General features: G+C 57.5%; 6 protein-coding genes across 6 annotated transcripts, besides 1 other annotated feature; all 6 read left to right on the top strand.

Moving 5' to 3' along the window:
- Positions 1 to 871: 871 nt before the first annotated feature.
- Positions 872 to 4,195, top strand: LPMP_311060 (hypothetical protein; the record flags this gene model as incomplete). The annotated part of the gene is made up of 1 exon (XM_010703192.1): positions 872 to 4,195. The coding sequence occupies one exon, from the start codon at positions 872 to 874 to the stop codon at positions 4,193 to 4,195; it is 3,324 nt and encodes a 1,107-aa protein (XP_010701494.1).
- A 599-nt stretch (positions 4,196 to 4,794) lies between these two features.
- On the top strand, positions 4,795 to 5,730 carry LPMP_311050 (monoglyceride lipase, putative; the record flags this gene model as incomplete). Its single annotated transcript, XM_010703191.1, has 1 exon — positions 4,795 to 5,730. The coding sequence occupies one exon, from the start codon at positions 4,795 to 4,797 to the stop codon at positions 5,728 to 5,730; it is 936 nt and encodes a 311-aa protein (XP_010701493.1).
- A 176-nt stretch (positions 5,731 to 5,906) lies between these two features.
- Positions 5,907 to 6,310: a repeat region.
- Positions 6,311 to 7,319: 1,009 nt separating this feature from the next.
- Positions 7,320 to 8,537, top strand: LPMP_311040 (N-acyl-L-amino acid amidohydrolase, putative; the record flags this gene model as incomplete). Its single annotated transcript, XM_010703190.1, has 1 exon — positions 7,320 to 8,537. One exon carries the CDS (start codon positions 7,320 to 7,322, stop codon positions 8,535 to 8,537), a length of 1,218 nt encoding a protein of 405 aa, XP_010701492.1.
- A 1,739-nt stretch (positions 8,538 to 10,276) lies between these two features.
- On the top strand, positions 10,277 to 10,747 carry LPMP_311030 (hypothetical protein; the record flags this gene model as incomplete). The annotated part of the gene is made up of 1 exon (XM_010703189.1): positions 10,277 to 10,747. The coding sequence occupies one exon, from the start codon at positions 10,277 to 10,279 to the stop codon at positions 10,745 to 10,747; it is 471 nt and encodes a 156-aa protein (XP_010701491.1).
- A 990-nt stretch (positions 10,748 to 11,737) lies between these two features.
- On the top strand, positions 11,738 to 12,385 carry LPMP_311020 (hypothetical protein; the record flags this gene model as incomplete). Its single annotated transcript, XM_010703188.1, has 1 exon — positions 11,738 to 12,385. The coding sequence occupies one exon, from the start codon at positions 11,738 to 11,740 to the stop codon at positions 12,383 to 12,385; it is 648 nt and encodes a 215-aa protein (XP_010701490.1).
- Positions 12,386 to 13,131: 746 nt separating this feature from the next.
- On the top strand, positions 13,132 to 14,277 carry LPMP_311010 (hypothetical protein; the record flags this gene model as incomplete). Its single annotated transcript, XM_010703187.1, has 1 exon — positions 13,132 to 14,277. The coding sequence occupies one exon, from the start codon at positions 13,132 to 13,134 to the stop codon at positions 14,275 to 14,277; it is 1,146 nt and encodes a 381-aa protein (XP_010701489.1).
- Positions 14,278 to 14,483: the final 206 nt, after the last annotated feature.

Raw genomic sequence — 14,483 nt, 5'->3', positions numbered from 1 at the left:
CTCTCTCTCCTCGCCAACACGCCGCCTTCCACCACAGACATCATCGTCCTGTTCAACGAGTGTTCTGCGCCTGCGTATCCGCGCGCATACGCAGACGCAGGAGGCCTTCTCTACACGTCTCCTCAGTCGCTCACTCAACACCGCGTTTCGCGACCGCATATGCTTGGCAGCTATGGCGCTGCACTGCACTACTGCGGTGTACTTGTGCATGGGCGGCTACTTTCTGGGGGCTTTTGAGACTGCACAGTGGTCGTCTACAGTGACCATCTCTTTTTCCTCGTAAGTAGTCCTCCCCCCTGTGCCTCAGTTCCTGCTTTGAATGTGGTACCTCTGTGCTCACTATGTGTCTTGACCCTTATTGACTTCACTCCTCTCTTCCCCCACCCGTCTCTCTCACCTGTTTTTCCCCTCCATGAGGAAGCGGATATCCCCATGGCTACCACTGCTAGAGAGCGTTCTGTGCCTTAATTGTTCAGGAGAGTAGCGTATTACTGCGCGCACATCAGTGTTTTCGTCAGTCTAATACTCCATCGAAACCATAGAAGGTACGCACCCCCCACACACATACACACACACACACATCGAGAGGCCCCCGGACGTACGTATACATCGGCACGGGTAGATAGCGCACTGCGATAGAGCCCAACGTGTGTCCTTAAGGGCTTCTATTTCATAGAAACAGCGAGTCGAGGAGGTAGCAAGAAGCGACTCAGCCTGCATTGCTTCCTCATCCTCATGCACATTGTGGTGCTCCTCCCCCTCTCCTTACAAGGCTCTCAGCGTGCCATTGAGCAGACTGACATGACCCTTTGCCTAAGAATAGGCCCCACCCGCTCGCCCGAGTTTCAGCCAGGCGCTTCCACGATGCGTCATGTTGTCCTCTCTGTTGCTTTTTAGATCTACTCTCGAGGACTTGTCAGTTGTGCCTGCACCGGCTGGCGTCGCCGCTCCAGCTGAGCGCTGGGTCGCTAAGGACTCGCAGACATCAGAGGGAGAGACTGACCGCGTCTTGAGGACGTCGAGGGCCGTCCACTTCCCTGCTCCCGACTCTTCCTCAAATGGTGAGACTCTTGTGCACACGAGTGACGCCTGCTGTGACACCACCGTGGATGAGTCAGAGTTTGGTGAATCGTATCCTCCAGAGCAACGGCTATACGATGTGAGGACATCCATTGAGCTTTCGACTTTACCAGAACAATCAGTGTTGAAGGGCATGACGGGAGATGTCAGCGCCCCCGCTTCAGCACCTGCCGGCACCAATCACCGCGAGGAAGACGACGAGGGAGAAACTGGCTCGTTGACTGCATCGCCGGTGCCGGGTGCATGGAGGCATCACCCCTGTTTCCATTCCACTTCTACAGATAAAAACAACAGCATGGCGGTGCTCTCTGATGCGGCAGCTCTGATGATTGCGCACGCAGTGCATCGCTCCTCACTCCTACAGCAGTGCTTCACACAGTGGCAGGCTCAGCAAGCACGTCATGCGCAGCGATGCCTGCATCGCGAGCGCTTCGCCGAGGGCTACTACCAGCGTAACCTCCTGTACCTCTTCTTTCGCGCGTGGCAGTGGCGTCATGCTCGACGTATTGAATTTGCAAGGCAGCGACGAGCGCTCGAGTCGCTACGCGCGCGCCATCTTCGATGCCGCTCGTTTGTTGCGTGGCAGCGATGGAAAAATGAGCGAAAGCAACTGCGGGGAAGAGTGGATGAGATGCAGGTGAAGACTGGAATGGCGTTTACTCGACAGTACTTCGGACGGTGGCATCGCACGTCAACGCGTCGAGCACTCGCTCGGGCAGCGGCTCAGGTGTCGGCAGATATCCTACGAGATGCGCGCTTTTGCCGCTGGCGGTGCTTTGCCCTTCAACGCAAGCAAGAGCGTCTGTTCGTGAATGTCTTGATGATTCACACGCCGAACGCGTGGGCTACAACTCAGAAAAGTAGTTTCGGTGAACTGCATCTGCGCTATGCATGGATTCAGTGGCTGCGCGTGACGATGCTGCGCCGCGCATGCCAGCTGCACAGGTATGAAAGTGCCGTGTCAACTGTGATGGTGCGCGCGCAACAGGCCCTTCAACGGAGAGGATACGTAAGGTGGCTTCAGCTCACGTACGCGTCGCTCCAAGTGAGGTACACGCAGCGTGGACTTCTTCAGCGATACTACAAGAGCTGGGCCCTCTTAGGCCGTCTTAGTCAGACAGGACTGCGGTGGGAGAGGGAATCCCGCTCCCCGCAGGTGCAGCGTGGATGCCTTGCGCAGTGGCGTGATCGCTTGGGAGGACGACAAGCCAATTGCTGGCGTCTTAGAAGGGCGGAGTTCTTCTTTGAGTCTGTCGTGCAGGTCCATATAGTGCATGCCGCCTTTCACTGCTGGCACGCCCGCCACTCCAGTCTCTCAAAGACTCAGCGAATGCGCCGTGTGGCAGAGGAGTACGCGAGGCCGGCGCTGCTGCGGCACCTATTTCTGCGTCACGTCACAGACGGCGTGCTGGCGTCACCGCTAGGGCTGGAAGATGCGCTCAAGTGCGAAGGTCGGCATCAACGTGCCGACACGAGGCTGGTGCAGCCGGTGAGCAACGTCACCGTTTCAAGCGAGAGCGGCACCGGCGAAGCCTCCACAAAGACATCGGGGGGAACCTCTCAGCGTCTTCGACCGCCAATACCGCTTTTTCACCACCGTCACGCTTCTCCTGGGAATCCCAGCGTCCCTGCAGCGTGCCCTGATGTGTCTTCTGAGCCCAACCGGAGGACTGACCGCAGTGAGGGGGCTGTCACAGCGCGGATGGTAGCAGCCTCGGTCCCTGAGGATGTCCTTGACACGGAGGCGTTACTGCTACCACCGCCTTCCTACGAGGAAGTGATGAGCTCTTGGCGTGCGATGGACACGAGCGGTCGAATCGGGTCACGTGCTCTTCCTGCGCGCACGGATGTTGGTGTGGGCACCAGCTGCGAGGCGCCTGCACCAGTGCAGTGCGCTACTCCGCCCACGAACAGCGCAAGTGGTCGCTTGACCGCGCACCCGGATGTTGCTCATCAGCGAGAGGGGTTTGCTCCGCCTCTCGTTTCTACAGTGCCTGGCAGAGGCACGTCGCCTGCCGGTGCGCCAAGCGCGTGTCCAGCAGCAGCTCCTTGCTACTTCGCCCCCAAGGGTTCTCCGGTTAGCTGGACGTTAGGCCTTCTTCCTACGATGAGTGGGTGGCCGACTCTAGGCACCCTTGCCCCGCCATCAGAGGCTGTGATTTCGCTTGCAGGGGCCATAGCTGCCTGTGAGAGGGTTTATTGTGCGCCTCCGACAAGCGACGTTGTGCCGGCAGTGATCGAGCCCCCCCCTGCATGTGCTGTGTTCAGTCACGTTCGCACCGAAGGTGATGCTCAGGCCTCCGCTGTCGAGTATGGACCAAGAGCGCCCGCCACACTACCCTCACCGGCCGTTTCTCTACTATCTGAGGGTCTCCTTCCAGCACCGCTGTCCCCACAGACGCACTACGGCGTTGACATTCACAGCCATGTTGACCGTCCCTCCCCTTCCACTCGCTTGTCCAGTAGCGCAGCACGTGCCGATGATCTTGGCTGCGTGAAGTCTTCTGACACACGAGGTCATCGAAGCCACAAAGCACAGCGACGGTGCGTTGGACCTCCTGCCGCGGCCCTTGACAAGGCCATCCTTTCGCATGGTCGCGTGCCTCTCAGCTTTGCGGGTCGTCGTACTGGGAATGAGAAGCGCAGAGTCGTACCTTCCCCAGATCTGAAGGAGACACGAGGTGCGCAGTCAGCGCATTTCATCTCCTCCTCTTCCTCGTCTTTGCGGTCTTCGCACTCCCCGCCCACATCCGCTGCGCCTCGAGCGAGTGACGCGGTACCGTTTCCACTGTGTCCTACTTTCACCACCACCGACTCCGCAACGCTTCGAGCGCGGGGAAGGAGCGTTCTCGGCGACTATAAGCGCCGCACACGCTTAATCGCGGCGGAGAAGGCGGAGCTTGTCACCATCGAATCACAGCTAGCCCTGGCATCCCCCACCAAGGATAGCGCTTCCCAAAAGGAGCTGTCGAAAAGGCGGCGGTACTTGCAGCAGCGCCTTCTGGAGTGGGAGCAGCGACGTGCGCAGGTCGCTCAGCTCGCCGTGTGGCTGGAGGGCTGCGTTAGCGCTGCCACGTCGGCGGCAGCCTCCCAAGGGGATATTGGTGAGCTTTAGCCGGGGTCATAGACCACTGCGCAACAACGCGGACGGCTGGGATCTCCACTCCGCCCATTTCGTTTGCTCGATGGTGGCCATCACACCGTATTTATGCCCATCCAGTGTTGATTTGCTCTTGCAGAATTCCATCGAGTGTCTTCGGGCTGTGACGCAACGAGGGGCATCATCGATTTGATGAATGCTCTCTCTCTCTCTTGCCTTCTCTGCTGAGCGTCGACGGCTCTACCCCGACGGGGGTGGGTGGGGTGGGGACGCTTGACACGCTGGGGGGCAGTGTCTGGCCCCTGGTGGGGGTTTTGGCAGCTCTCTCTCACGCCCTTCCCTCTTGTTTTCCTTTGCTGCCGGATTCTCATCGCAATTTTCTTCTGCTTCTCCCCTTCCCTTCGCTCACTTCATCACGTTACCAGCGCGGCTCCACGCACTACGTGCTTCACTAACGGACACGAACTGCATTCTTCTCGCCTCAGACAGAGAAAGGGACACCTTCGCTGACGGCGCAGCTCTGCGGCCCCTTTTCCGATTTTGGCGCTTCTGCCTGCACCCCCTACACGTGCCCCGCTTCTCTGTTGCCTCTTTCTCATACTTTCCTATACGCAATGCCGTGCTGCTGCTCTGGCGGTCACCGTCTGGCGTACGCCATCCCAGGTCGTTCGCCGCCCGACCCGCAGCTCTTTCCTCACTACATGCAAAACGCGCAGAACCTGTGGTTGCACTTCAGCGAGTGGTGGCCGCACGGTGATGGCGGCAGCACCCCAGTCCCACCAACTAAAGGTGTTGTGTTTATCGTTCCTGGCTTGGGCGAGCACACCGGACGCTACGACTCGGTCGCGCTGCGGCTCAATCAGGAGGGCTACGTTGTGTTCTCCATGGACAATCAAGGCACCGGCGGCAGTGAAGGCGAGCGGCTCTACGTTGAGCATTTCACTGACTTCGTCGATGACGTCTGTGCGTTCGTCAAATTCATCCAGGCACGGTACGCGGCTCTCTCAAATCAGCCCACTTTCCTTTTAGGGCACTCGATGGGTGGGCTGATTTCCACGCTTGTGGCGCAGAGGGACGCAATTCACTTCCGCGGTGTTGTGCTGAGCGGCCCCGCTCTGGGGCTGCCAAAGCCCATCCCCCGTTTTCTGCGGTCCCTCACGCATTTTCTCTCCAAGTGGCTCCCGAAGCTTCCGGTGCACAAACTCAACGCCAATTTAGTCAGCTACAACCCCCCTGTCGTGCAGCTTGTGAAGCAGGACCCCTTTTACTCCAACGTGACGCTCCGTGCGCGCTTCATCGATGAGATGCTCGAGGCTCAGGACCGCGCCGCAGAGGCCACGTCCAAGTCATCGTTTCCTTTTCTCATCGTGCACGGCGAGGAGGATGAGCTCTGCTCCTTAGACAAGTCGAAGTGGTTCTTCAAGAACGCGCCGTCAACGGACAAGCACCTGGTTTCCTACCCTCGTGCTGCCCACGAGGTGCTGACGGAGCTGTGCCGCAGTGACGTGATGGCGGATGTGATGAAGTTTATCAACGAGCGAGCGAGGTGAGCTACTTGGTTGACACCCGTCGCCTCTCTGAGGGGACTCTCAACGCTCTGCCAGCGATCGAAACGTCGCAGTGAGAACAGGCGACGTACCACAGGCGTGCAGTGGTACTCCGCCGGCCTATTTCGGGATGTTTTCAGCATTTTTCTTCTTTCTCCGTTACACTTTTACTCTATTCACCGCCCCTGGTGGTGCCTGCCACCTCTCGGTGGCATCAGGGCCCAGCGCCTACTCCGTGGGTAGGAGCCACGAGCCGGCGGGCCTACCCTCGGGCACTGCCGTGGAGTATTGGTGTGGGGCGGGCAGGGCTGGGCTGGCGCCGTGTCGGTGAGGCTCGCGGTCAGGCCGGTGCTTGTACCCGGCCACAAGGCATGGCGGTGGCGATCCGACACGGATGCGCGTACAGCGGCAGTTTTTGCGTCTCTGCTGCGTATGCAGCCGAATCGCAATGGGCTGAGCGTCGCCCAGCGGTGTTGGTGTGCCCTGTTGCTTGGCATAGCCGTGGCGCAGAGCAGAGGCATAGGTGAGCTGTGCTTGCCTGTGTCTGCTCGTGGACTTGCTCGTGGTGGAATGGACCCGCTGGAAGAGAAGAGATCCTTTTCACAGAGACCCGCCTGCTGGTGGCCACCGAATTCCCTATTTCACTTCGACGCAGACGGGCTCCACCGACTCCTCGTTATCTGCTCTCACACTCAATGCGCACTTTTTCCTCTTTGCTTACTCTCTAAGACTCACTGCAGCCGGAAACGCGTCATCATACGCCATCGAAAAGTTCCACACGAGAAAAGGTCCACCTCCAGCTTTGCCGCGTTGGCTTGGCCTCTTCGGTATTGCGGAAGGAAGTGAGCAGCCCTTCAGTTTTGCTTGAGCGGGGGACCGTCGGCGGTAGAGCTGCTCTGTCTGCGACTGATTCACAAATATGCACACTTTCGGCCTATTTGAAAGTAGTCTTGGGCCTCTTCAGCTGCCCCAGACCCCCGCCTCTCATTCCGCCAGTGTGCGGATTCTCTGCTGCTGCTGCTGCTGCTTCCCTCTTCTCTGTATGTTTTCAGACTTTCACTCCGTGTCGTTTTCTCTCCCTCTCTTGTCATTTCTTTGTACGTGTGTGTGTGTGTGTGTAGCCGCCGCCATCCTCAGCAAATTAATTCATCTCTCTCTCTTTTTCGCACTTACTCGCACTCTCACTCCCGTGTGCTTCTTTACGAAGACGAGTGGCTTCATCAAGTTATTTTCCTCTTCATTTCTGCCGAAGTGTACCCCCGCATCGCTTCGCCTTTCTATTCGTTCGGCACGCGCGCACTCTCTTTTCCTTTTATAATTTATTTTCATTGATCTGGGTTATCCCTACACGGAACACCAACCAAAGGCTAAAAAGGGCACCCAGGAGAGTCCCGCACGTTCTCCCTCGTGTGCCTGCCTGCTCTCCAGCGTTGACCGTATTGCACCACTTATGCTTTGCCAGTTTCCGCCACTGTTGTGACGCCTTCTTCCGCTTTCTCAACCCCTCCCCCCCCCCGCACTTCAGTACACATATATATATCGAATACAGTGAGACACGCAGACCACTCCCTCATCGTCTTTCCCTTGCGACCATGCCTGCCATCGACCGCGAGCAGCTCGACCACCGTGTGGAGCAGATTTACGACCAGGTGGTGGCCTGGCGCCGCTACCTCCACGCTAACCCGGACCTCTCGTACGAGGAGCAGCCGACTGCGGCTTACATTATGTGCGAACTGCAGAAGATGGATGCGGGGGGTAAATGGCTGCACATCAGCCAGCCTGAAGGTAATTGCATCGTTTCGGACCTGAAGGGCGGCGCTGGTGAGGGTGCGATTGTCGCGCTGCGGGCGGACATCGACGCGCTGCCTGTGGAGGAGCTGACGGATGTGCCCTTTGCATCGAAGAAGAAGGGCGTGATGCACGCGTGTGGCCACGACGCGCACGCTGCGGTGCTGCTCGGCGCGACGAAGCTGCTGCTCGAGGATGCGGAGAAGATCAAGGGCACCGTGCGCCTGCTGTTTCAGCCGGCGGAGGAGGTGCCGCCGGGTGGCGCCAAAATGATGATCGAGAAGGGGTGCATGGAGGGAGTGACGATGGCGTTTGGTCAGCACATACTCCCGCTTGAAGAGGGCCCCACTGGCACTGTTTTGGTGCGCAAAGGTGCGATCCTCCGCAGCTCTGACACACTGCACGCAGAGATCATTGGTCGTGGGGGTCATGCCTCGCTGCCGGAGCGTTCCATCGACCCCATCCCGATTGCGTGCCTTGCTGTGACTGCCCTTCAGCAGGTGGTCTCTCGCCGCATGCCGCCGTGCAAGTGCCCAGTCCTGACGATCTCCGCGATAAACTCGAGCTGTGACACCTACAATGTAATCTCCGATAAGGTTACTCTGAAGGGGACGCTGCGCTGCACGGACAGCCAGGTGCGAGAGGATGCCAATAAAGCCATCGCCGAGGTGCTTCACGGCATCTGCGGCTCGTACGGTGCGACGTGCAGCTTCAAACGATTTCCTGGCTACGATGTGACGGTGAACGCAGATAGCGCGTACGATGTGGGGATGCGAGTGCTTGCCCAGGTATTGCCGTCGAAGGACCAGATTGTGGTTCTTCCAGATTGCATGTCTGCCTCAGAAGACTTCAGCGAGTTTGCGAAGCTGGTACCTTCGAACTACGTGGGCATCGGATGCTACAATGCTGAGAAGGGGTGCACTGCGCCGAACCACAACGCGAGGTTTGACGTCGACGAGGAAGCGATGAAGGTCGGCGTGAAAGTGCACTACGGTATTATCCACGAGTTGCTAATGCAGTGAATAAATAAACGCTGATCGACCTCTCTCTGTCTCTCTCTCTGTCTCTCTCTCTCTCTCTCTCTCTCTCTATCGGGAGAGAATTTGCAGTGCTGCTTGCCGGCTCGCTTTCTTTGGCGCGAGGTGGTTGAGCGGCGGGGACACCTGATGGGTGGTGCTGACCGTCTACGTGGTGCTACTTGAAGGGGAAAGAAATGGAATGGGAGCAGCGAATTGCGCGTCCTCGCCTGCCTCTCCCGCTCCTTTTTCTGCTTACTGTTCACGGTTGGTGAAGTTTGTGGGATGCATCAGTGCGAGGCGGTGAGAGACCAGCGATTGGAATGGAGCGCGTCTCTCTCTCGTTTTTGCATTTGCCTTCGTATATATATTTTTTCCGAGTTTGCTGATGGGCGATTATCTGTGATCGGTGGATTTCGCTTCTCTTCGTTTATCCCCCCCTTTTTTCCCGATGCCTGTCGCTCCACGTGCTTGTGTGGGCGTCTGCCTGTGTCCCTCTCTCTCTCTTCCTTTCTCGCAGCTCGCAGTGGTGGGGGCGCGGATGCGGCACAGCTCTGTCCATGCACAGCCCTATGTTTTTCCCCCCTTTTCTCTGTTGTTCACTTTTTCACTTTGCAACTTACCTTCTCACCCGCTGTTCTCCTTCAACGACTTCAGGGATCCCCCACGAAGGAAAGCAGCCGACAAACAGAAGGCGATTGCCCCCTCCCCTCCCCCTCCCTCCCCCCGTTCGCTTTGAAGCTCGTGGCGTGGCTGACGGCAGGTGCCAGCTGACCCACTCTGCGGCTACTGTAAATGCCGGTCCTCCTTTGTAGCTGTACTGTGGCCCTTTCTCTCTCCTCCACAGCCCTACCGACTTCATTCGCGCTCTCCATCTTTGGCCAGTCGAGCAACACCCCCAACGCTCCTCCCCCCCTCTAACGTCCGTTCCTCACGCGTTGTGCTGCGATGCAAGCGAGCGAATGACGCACGCCACATTGACGACTCCCTGTGGTGCAGGGCACACCGTCAGAAAAAGAAAATGAGTGATGTTGCACGCACCGACTTCTCAAAAGGGTCACGACGCTCGCCGCGCTGGCCGTGTAGTGTGGACCACCTCCTCGTGTGCGTGATGCGTTGGCCCTCTTTCAAGGGGTTCGCTGGCTGCACCTCAAGAGCAGCAAAGAGGTGAGAGACTCGCATACCACGCTGTGTTGCCGGCACCGAGAAGAGGTCCGCTTTGGGACTGGGTGAGGGTGTGCGCAGTGCTGCTGTTGCTCATGGCGGATGAAACGCATCTCTGACTCCCCGTACTATTCGCGGAGCCGGCAGTGCCGTTGCCAGTTCAGCGGTACAGCGGACATTGGCTCATGTTTTCCACTTGCTGCCTCCCTTTTCTTCGTCCCCGCTTGGGCTTTGCGTATACCTCCGTCTCTCTGAGCTCCGGCTGAAAGCATCATTTTTAAATTTCATTGATCCATTACGGTAGGTCAACCACGTGCACATACACGTTGGCGCACCAGGCAGGCGAGTCTGCTCCACCTGTACATCTCCTTTCACGTCTCCTGAGATCAATGTTTTCAACTTCTCAGGACACAGCAAAACAGACGAAGGGGCATCGCGCGTTGCTGTCGAAGTCGTTGGTAGCGCTGCTACTGGCGGCTCTGATAGCCACTGTCGCTGTTCCTTCGTCTGCGATTGTTGTCAATGTCCGGGAGGCTGAGTTTTTCACCGTCACCGATGTCGTGCCATCCGAGCACACTTTGATGTTCTCATTCCAGATGGACCATTACTTTACTTTTCCCGTCCGCGTTCTGTGCAGTGACACCGGAGATCTGCTGAAAGAATGGAAGGACAACGCCCAGGGGCTCTTCAATCTTCCATCGACGAACAAGAAACGCAACCTTGTCTTTGAGTTCGACAACTCGCAGTCGACTATGAGAGGCGTGACTTTGAACTTCGAGATTCACATCACTCTCGACCCGAGCTATAGTGTGCGAGCTGACAAGGTTGACCCAATTGAAAGTAAGGTTCAGGAACTCTACGGCAAGATGCAAGGTCTTCGCACACTGCAGAAGGCACTGCGCTACAAGCAGAAGGAACACCGCACCACCGTCGAAGCTACGAAGGAGCGAGTGCTCTGGTGGTCCATCATGCAGGTCGTGGGTTTCGCTGTTGCGGCGGGAAGCCAGCTGTGGCTGTTGCAGAGTTTGTTGGAGAAGCGCCACAGTCTTTAAGAACGCTCGTTTTGGAGCATTGTGTCGAGGGAGAGCGACCTCTTTCTCTGTTTTTATTCTTTCAGCAGAAGCATGTGGGTAGCGCGGCGTCGCGTTGTGGATGCTGTGCGTAGACGCTCTAGTGAGATGGGCAGCGTTGCCTCACTCCACTGCTACGGAGTGGGAGGCTGGTGAGGGTGGTAGGGTCCATGCCTACATAGCGAAACAAACCACCGCTTTCTTGGCTTTCGCTATCGTCGCTCCTTCTGCTGGACTCGTGTCTCGACCAGCTGTGACGTTCTTTCCTCTCTTATCGCTACCGCTGCACACTGCACACCCATCTCTTTTGTTCGTTTCCCCCCCCCCCCCCCGACGCCCATGTAAAGAGGGGCGGTGAGCGTCACATGTGTGAAGCTCCTCAGCCGCTTTGCATACTACCGTTGATCGTCATATACACGTCACGTGCAGAGCAGGGGCGCAGCTATGAATCACCGCAAGAGTGCAGACGGCTCCGTTGTAAGTACACCTTAGTGAAGTACCGTGTATGAATGGTGAAAGCAAAGAAGAGCGAGTCTTAATTAGCACTGTTAGGCGGCTGGGTGTTTTTGGTTGTCAAGCTACGCCCTGGTTGCACGTACTACTGCTTCTCCTCTGCGGAGGCTCCCCTATCTCTCACACGCTCACGCGCGCACCTCTCATCCTCAGTCCTTCCTGCTCGTTTTGTGTCCGCCTTTCGCTTCTCTCCTTACGCTGTGTTTGCGTGTTTGGTATCCACACATGTGCTATCACCCTTTGCGTGCCATCCGCAGCTCCACTGGTGCCGCGTGCCTTGCGACTTACGTGCATTGCGTAAAACTCTTCTCTCCTTCACCCTCTTTCGCCTCGCACGGAGAACGCCCGGTTTTTTTTTTTATTCTCCGCATTGGCTGGTTGTGGCCGCTGTACGGTTATCGCTTTCATTTTTTGTTTCCGCCATACGTTGCGGCGCCCTTCTTTTCTTTTTCCTCGCCGATGAGACCCGCTACCGCCACTGTTCTGCTGCGGCGTCACGGTGACGCGTTTCCGCTGCTCGTCGCACTAGCGCTTTTCGCCTGCCTCGCAGCGACGCCGTCGGCAGCCCTCGTCGTGGCAATTCGCGCTGGCGAGAACTTTATGATCACCGAAGCCCTCGGCGCCAGGAGAGAGCTTCACTTTCAGTTTGCCCTGCACCCCGAGTACCTCTTCCCGGTCTCGATCAAGGATCGTGGAACGGGTGAGGAGCTGATGCGGTGGAAGGATCTCCCCCACGGCGCCTTCTCCATACCAGCATCTGACAAGACTCGCATCATTGTCTTTAGCTTCGACAACTCGAACACGCTCTTTACGTCCAAGAATGTGAACTTTGACATTCGCACCTCACTGCCTGCGGACTATGCGATCGACTCATCGAAGCTGGACCCGATTGAGCAGAAGATACGGGCGCTGTCGGGCTCGATGCAGCACCTGAAGACGTTGCAGATATCGATCCGAAACCAACAGCGGGACCACCGCCTGACCGTAGAGAACGCGAATACGCAGGTGCTATGGTGGTCCTTCTTTCAGGTGCTGGCATTCTTGATCATGCTCAGCTTACAGCTGTATCTGCTGAAGCGCCTCCTCGAAAAGAAGACGTACATGTAGGATGGAAGCCTCACTTAAGGTGTACGTCGGTCCCGAATGCACGCAAGGACGAGTTTGCTGGTCTGCGCAACGGCGCGCTGGCATCGTGACTAGATCAGGCGGGTGAACGGCAGTCTTGAGCCAGTGTGGTGGTGGTGGGGGGTTTTGCAGAATGGGCCACCCATGAAGAGAAGAGAGCGCTATTGCATAAAATCACGTTGCTGGCTCGTGTGCCAGCCAAAGGCTGCTGATTGTGTTCTTCTCGTGTAGCCGGGCCTCCGTGTTGTCCTCAGCACTGTGGGTGAAGTGTTGTAATGGGCTCGCCGATCTGTGCCATTTCGCTTTGAGCGTAGCTTTCAAAGCGAAGGTGGTGGAGCGAAGCGCGGGCCTCTCCAAGTCAGTGTCGCCGTGTATCGCCACCACGTACCGTTTCGCTTTATGTGGGTTCATGCTGAGGAACCACGAAGGTATGTGGGCGCCGCTGCATGTGGAGGTGGACCTCTGGCCTGGTGAAGAGTGCAAAGGCGATCATGTGCTCTCTGCGTCTTGTGTTGTAGACTCCCGCCAAGGTGTCAGCATTCTCAATGGTCGCAGCGGGTTTTTTTCATCCCTCTTTCTCTCTTTCTCTCTCTTCCTATCCGCCATTGCCCTCCGCTCTTCTGCGCTGACCGCTGTGGCTCTCACGTCAGTCTACCCCCATCACTGCAGCAACGCGCAGCGAGGAGAACGACAGCGTCTCTCGTGCCCTCCGTCGCCTTAGTCCCATCATGTTTCTCTTTGAAGCTGCCGCGCCCTCATTGCCCCCTACTCATGGGTCGGCGTTCGCCTTTTGCATTGATAGAGAGCCGTACAAGAGCCTCTTCACAAAGTGGGGCCTCCTTCACCCAGTGGAGTGGAACCTGCATACTTACCGGTACAGCTGCATCAGCGAGGCGACTTCTTCCACGGAGGGAACGTTAACCGCACACCCTGTAACCCCGCCATCCTCGTCTCGAACTGCAAACGCAACGGCGGGGCCTGTCGCTGCTGCCGCACTTCGCTTTCATCATGGAGTCGCTGCGGGCTTTCTGCGCTGCTTGTTTGCATCCCCGTGCGTGAAGGCCGATCTCGTGAGCGATGACGCTCACCATGCGCAGCTCCATGTCGGGGAGAACAAGCTCCAGTTCCGTCCTCTGACGTGTCGCTGGACAACCCTTGAGCCACTGCGCCAAGGCCTCGTCGATGCGAAGGTGGTGCGGCAGGTTCTGCACGACACGAGCGGCGCAGCTGTGCGGGACGCCAATCAGTCTGTATACCTTCTACCTACAGTGAAGCGCGCAGAGGAGCTTCTTCCTCATGGCGAGGTTATCAGTGATGAGCTGCGAGCGCTATTTCTGCGAGCTCACTCCCGTCCAGCCGCGCAAGTCAGAGGAGAGTGCGGTGATCTCTCCAGCGAGGGCGACTGGGACGACGCCGACGCCGATGATGATGACACGTGGGGGTTGATGAGTGGGGCCAAACTTCCACTTGGGCAATTGCGTGGTGCGTTCAGCAAAGAATCACGCGAGGAGTTTCTCTATCACACTGTCTGGCGGCTGATCGCTGGTAGCGGGCCGCTGAATCAGTTTGAAGATGACGCAGCCGTGTACTTGGATGCGGCGCGAGAGTTGTATCGCTGCCTTGTCAAGTCGCTTCGCGTTGTGGAAGTGGCTGAACAAGAGAAAATGGACGATGAGGTGGCGTTGGAGGCGCCAGCCAACACCTTGGCTCGGTATAAAGCTGTTGTGGACGCTTCTATTTACGAAGTCACGGCCGCACCAGGGATGACGTTGTTTCCCCGAAGCGATGGCGTGCACCCAAGCAACTTGAACTACTGTTACGTCGTCGTCAATCCATCCGAGCAAACCGCAACCGTGTGGTATCATCGGTGCTGATGCGGGAAGGAAAGTCTCCTCTCTCTTGTCAGGAACGGGCTTATTTACGTGCGTTGAGGAGGAAAAAATCGTCTTTGCGCTCTACTTCAGACTTAACTTGCGTGTGTGTGTGTGTGTGTGGCCGTCACTGGGACGCCCTCTCTCTCTCTATGATCTCCGGAGCAGTGAAGCAGCTCTCCTCGCCTCGGCCTCGCCAAGCTGAGAAC

This window comes from Leishmania panamensis (assembly GCF_000755165.1).
Source record: "Leishmania panamensis strain MHOM/PA/94/PSC-1 chromosome 31 sequence".
Lineage (NCBI taxonomy): Eukaryota > Euglenozoa > Kinetoplastea > Trypanosomatida > Trypanosomatidae > Leishmania > Leishmania panamensis.
This window is presented reverse-complemented; position numbering and strand designations above follow the sequence as displayed.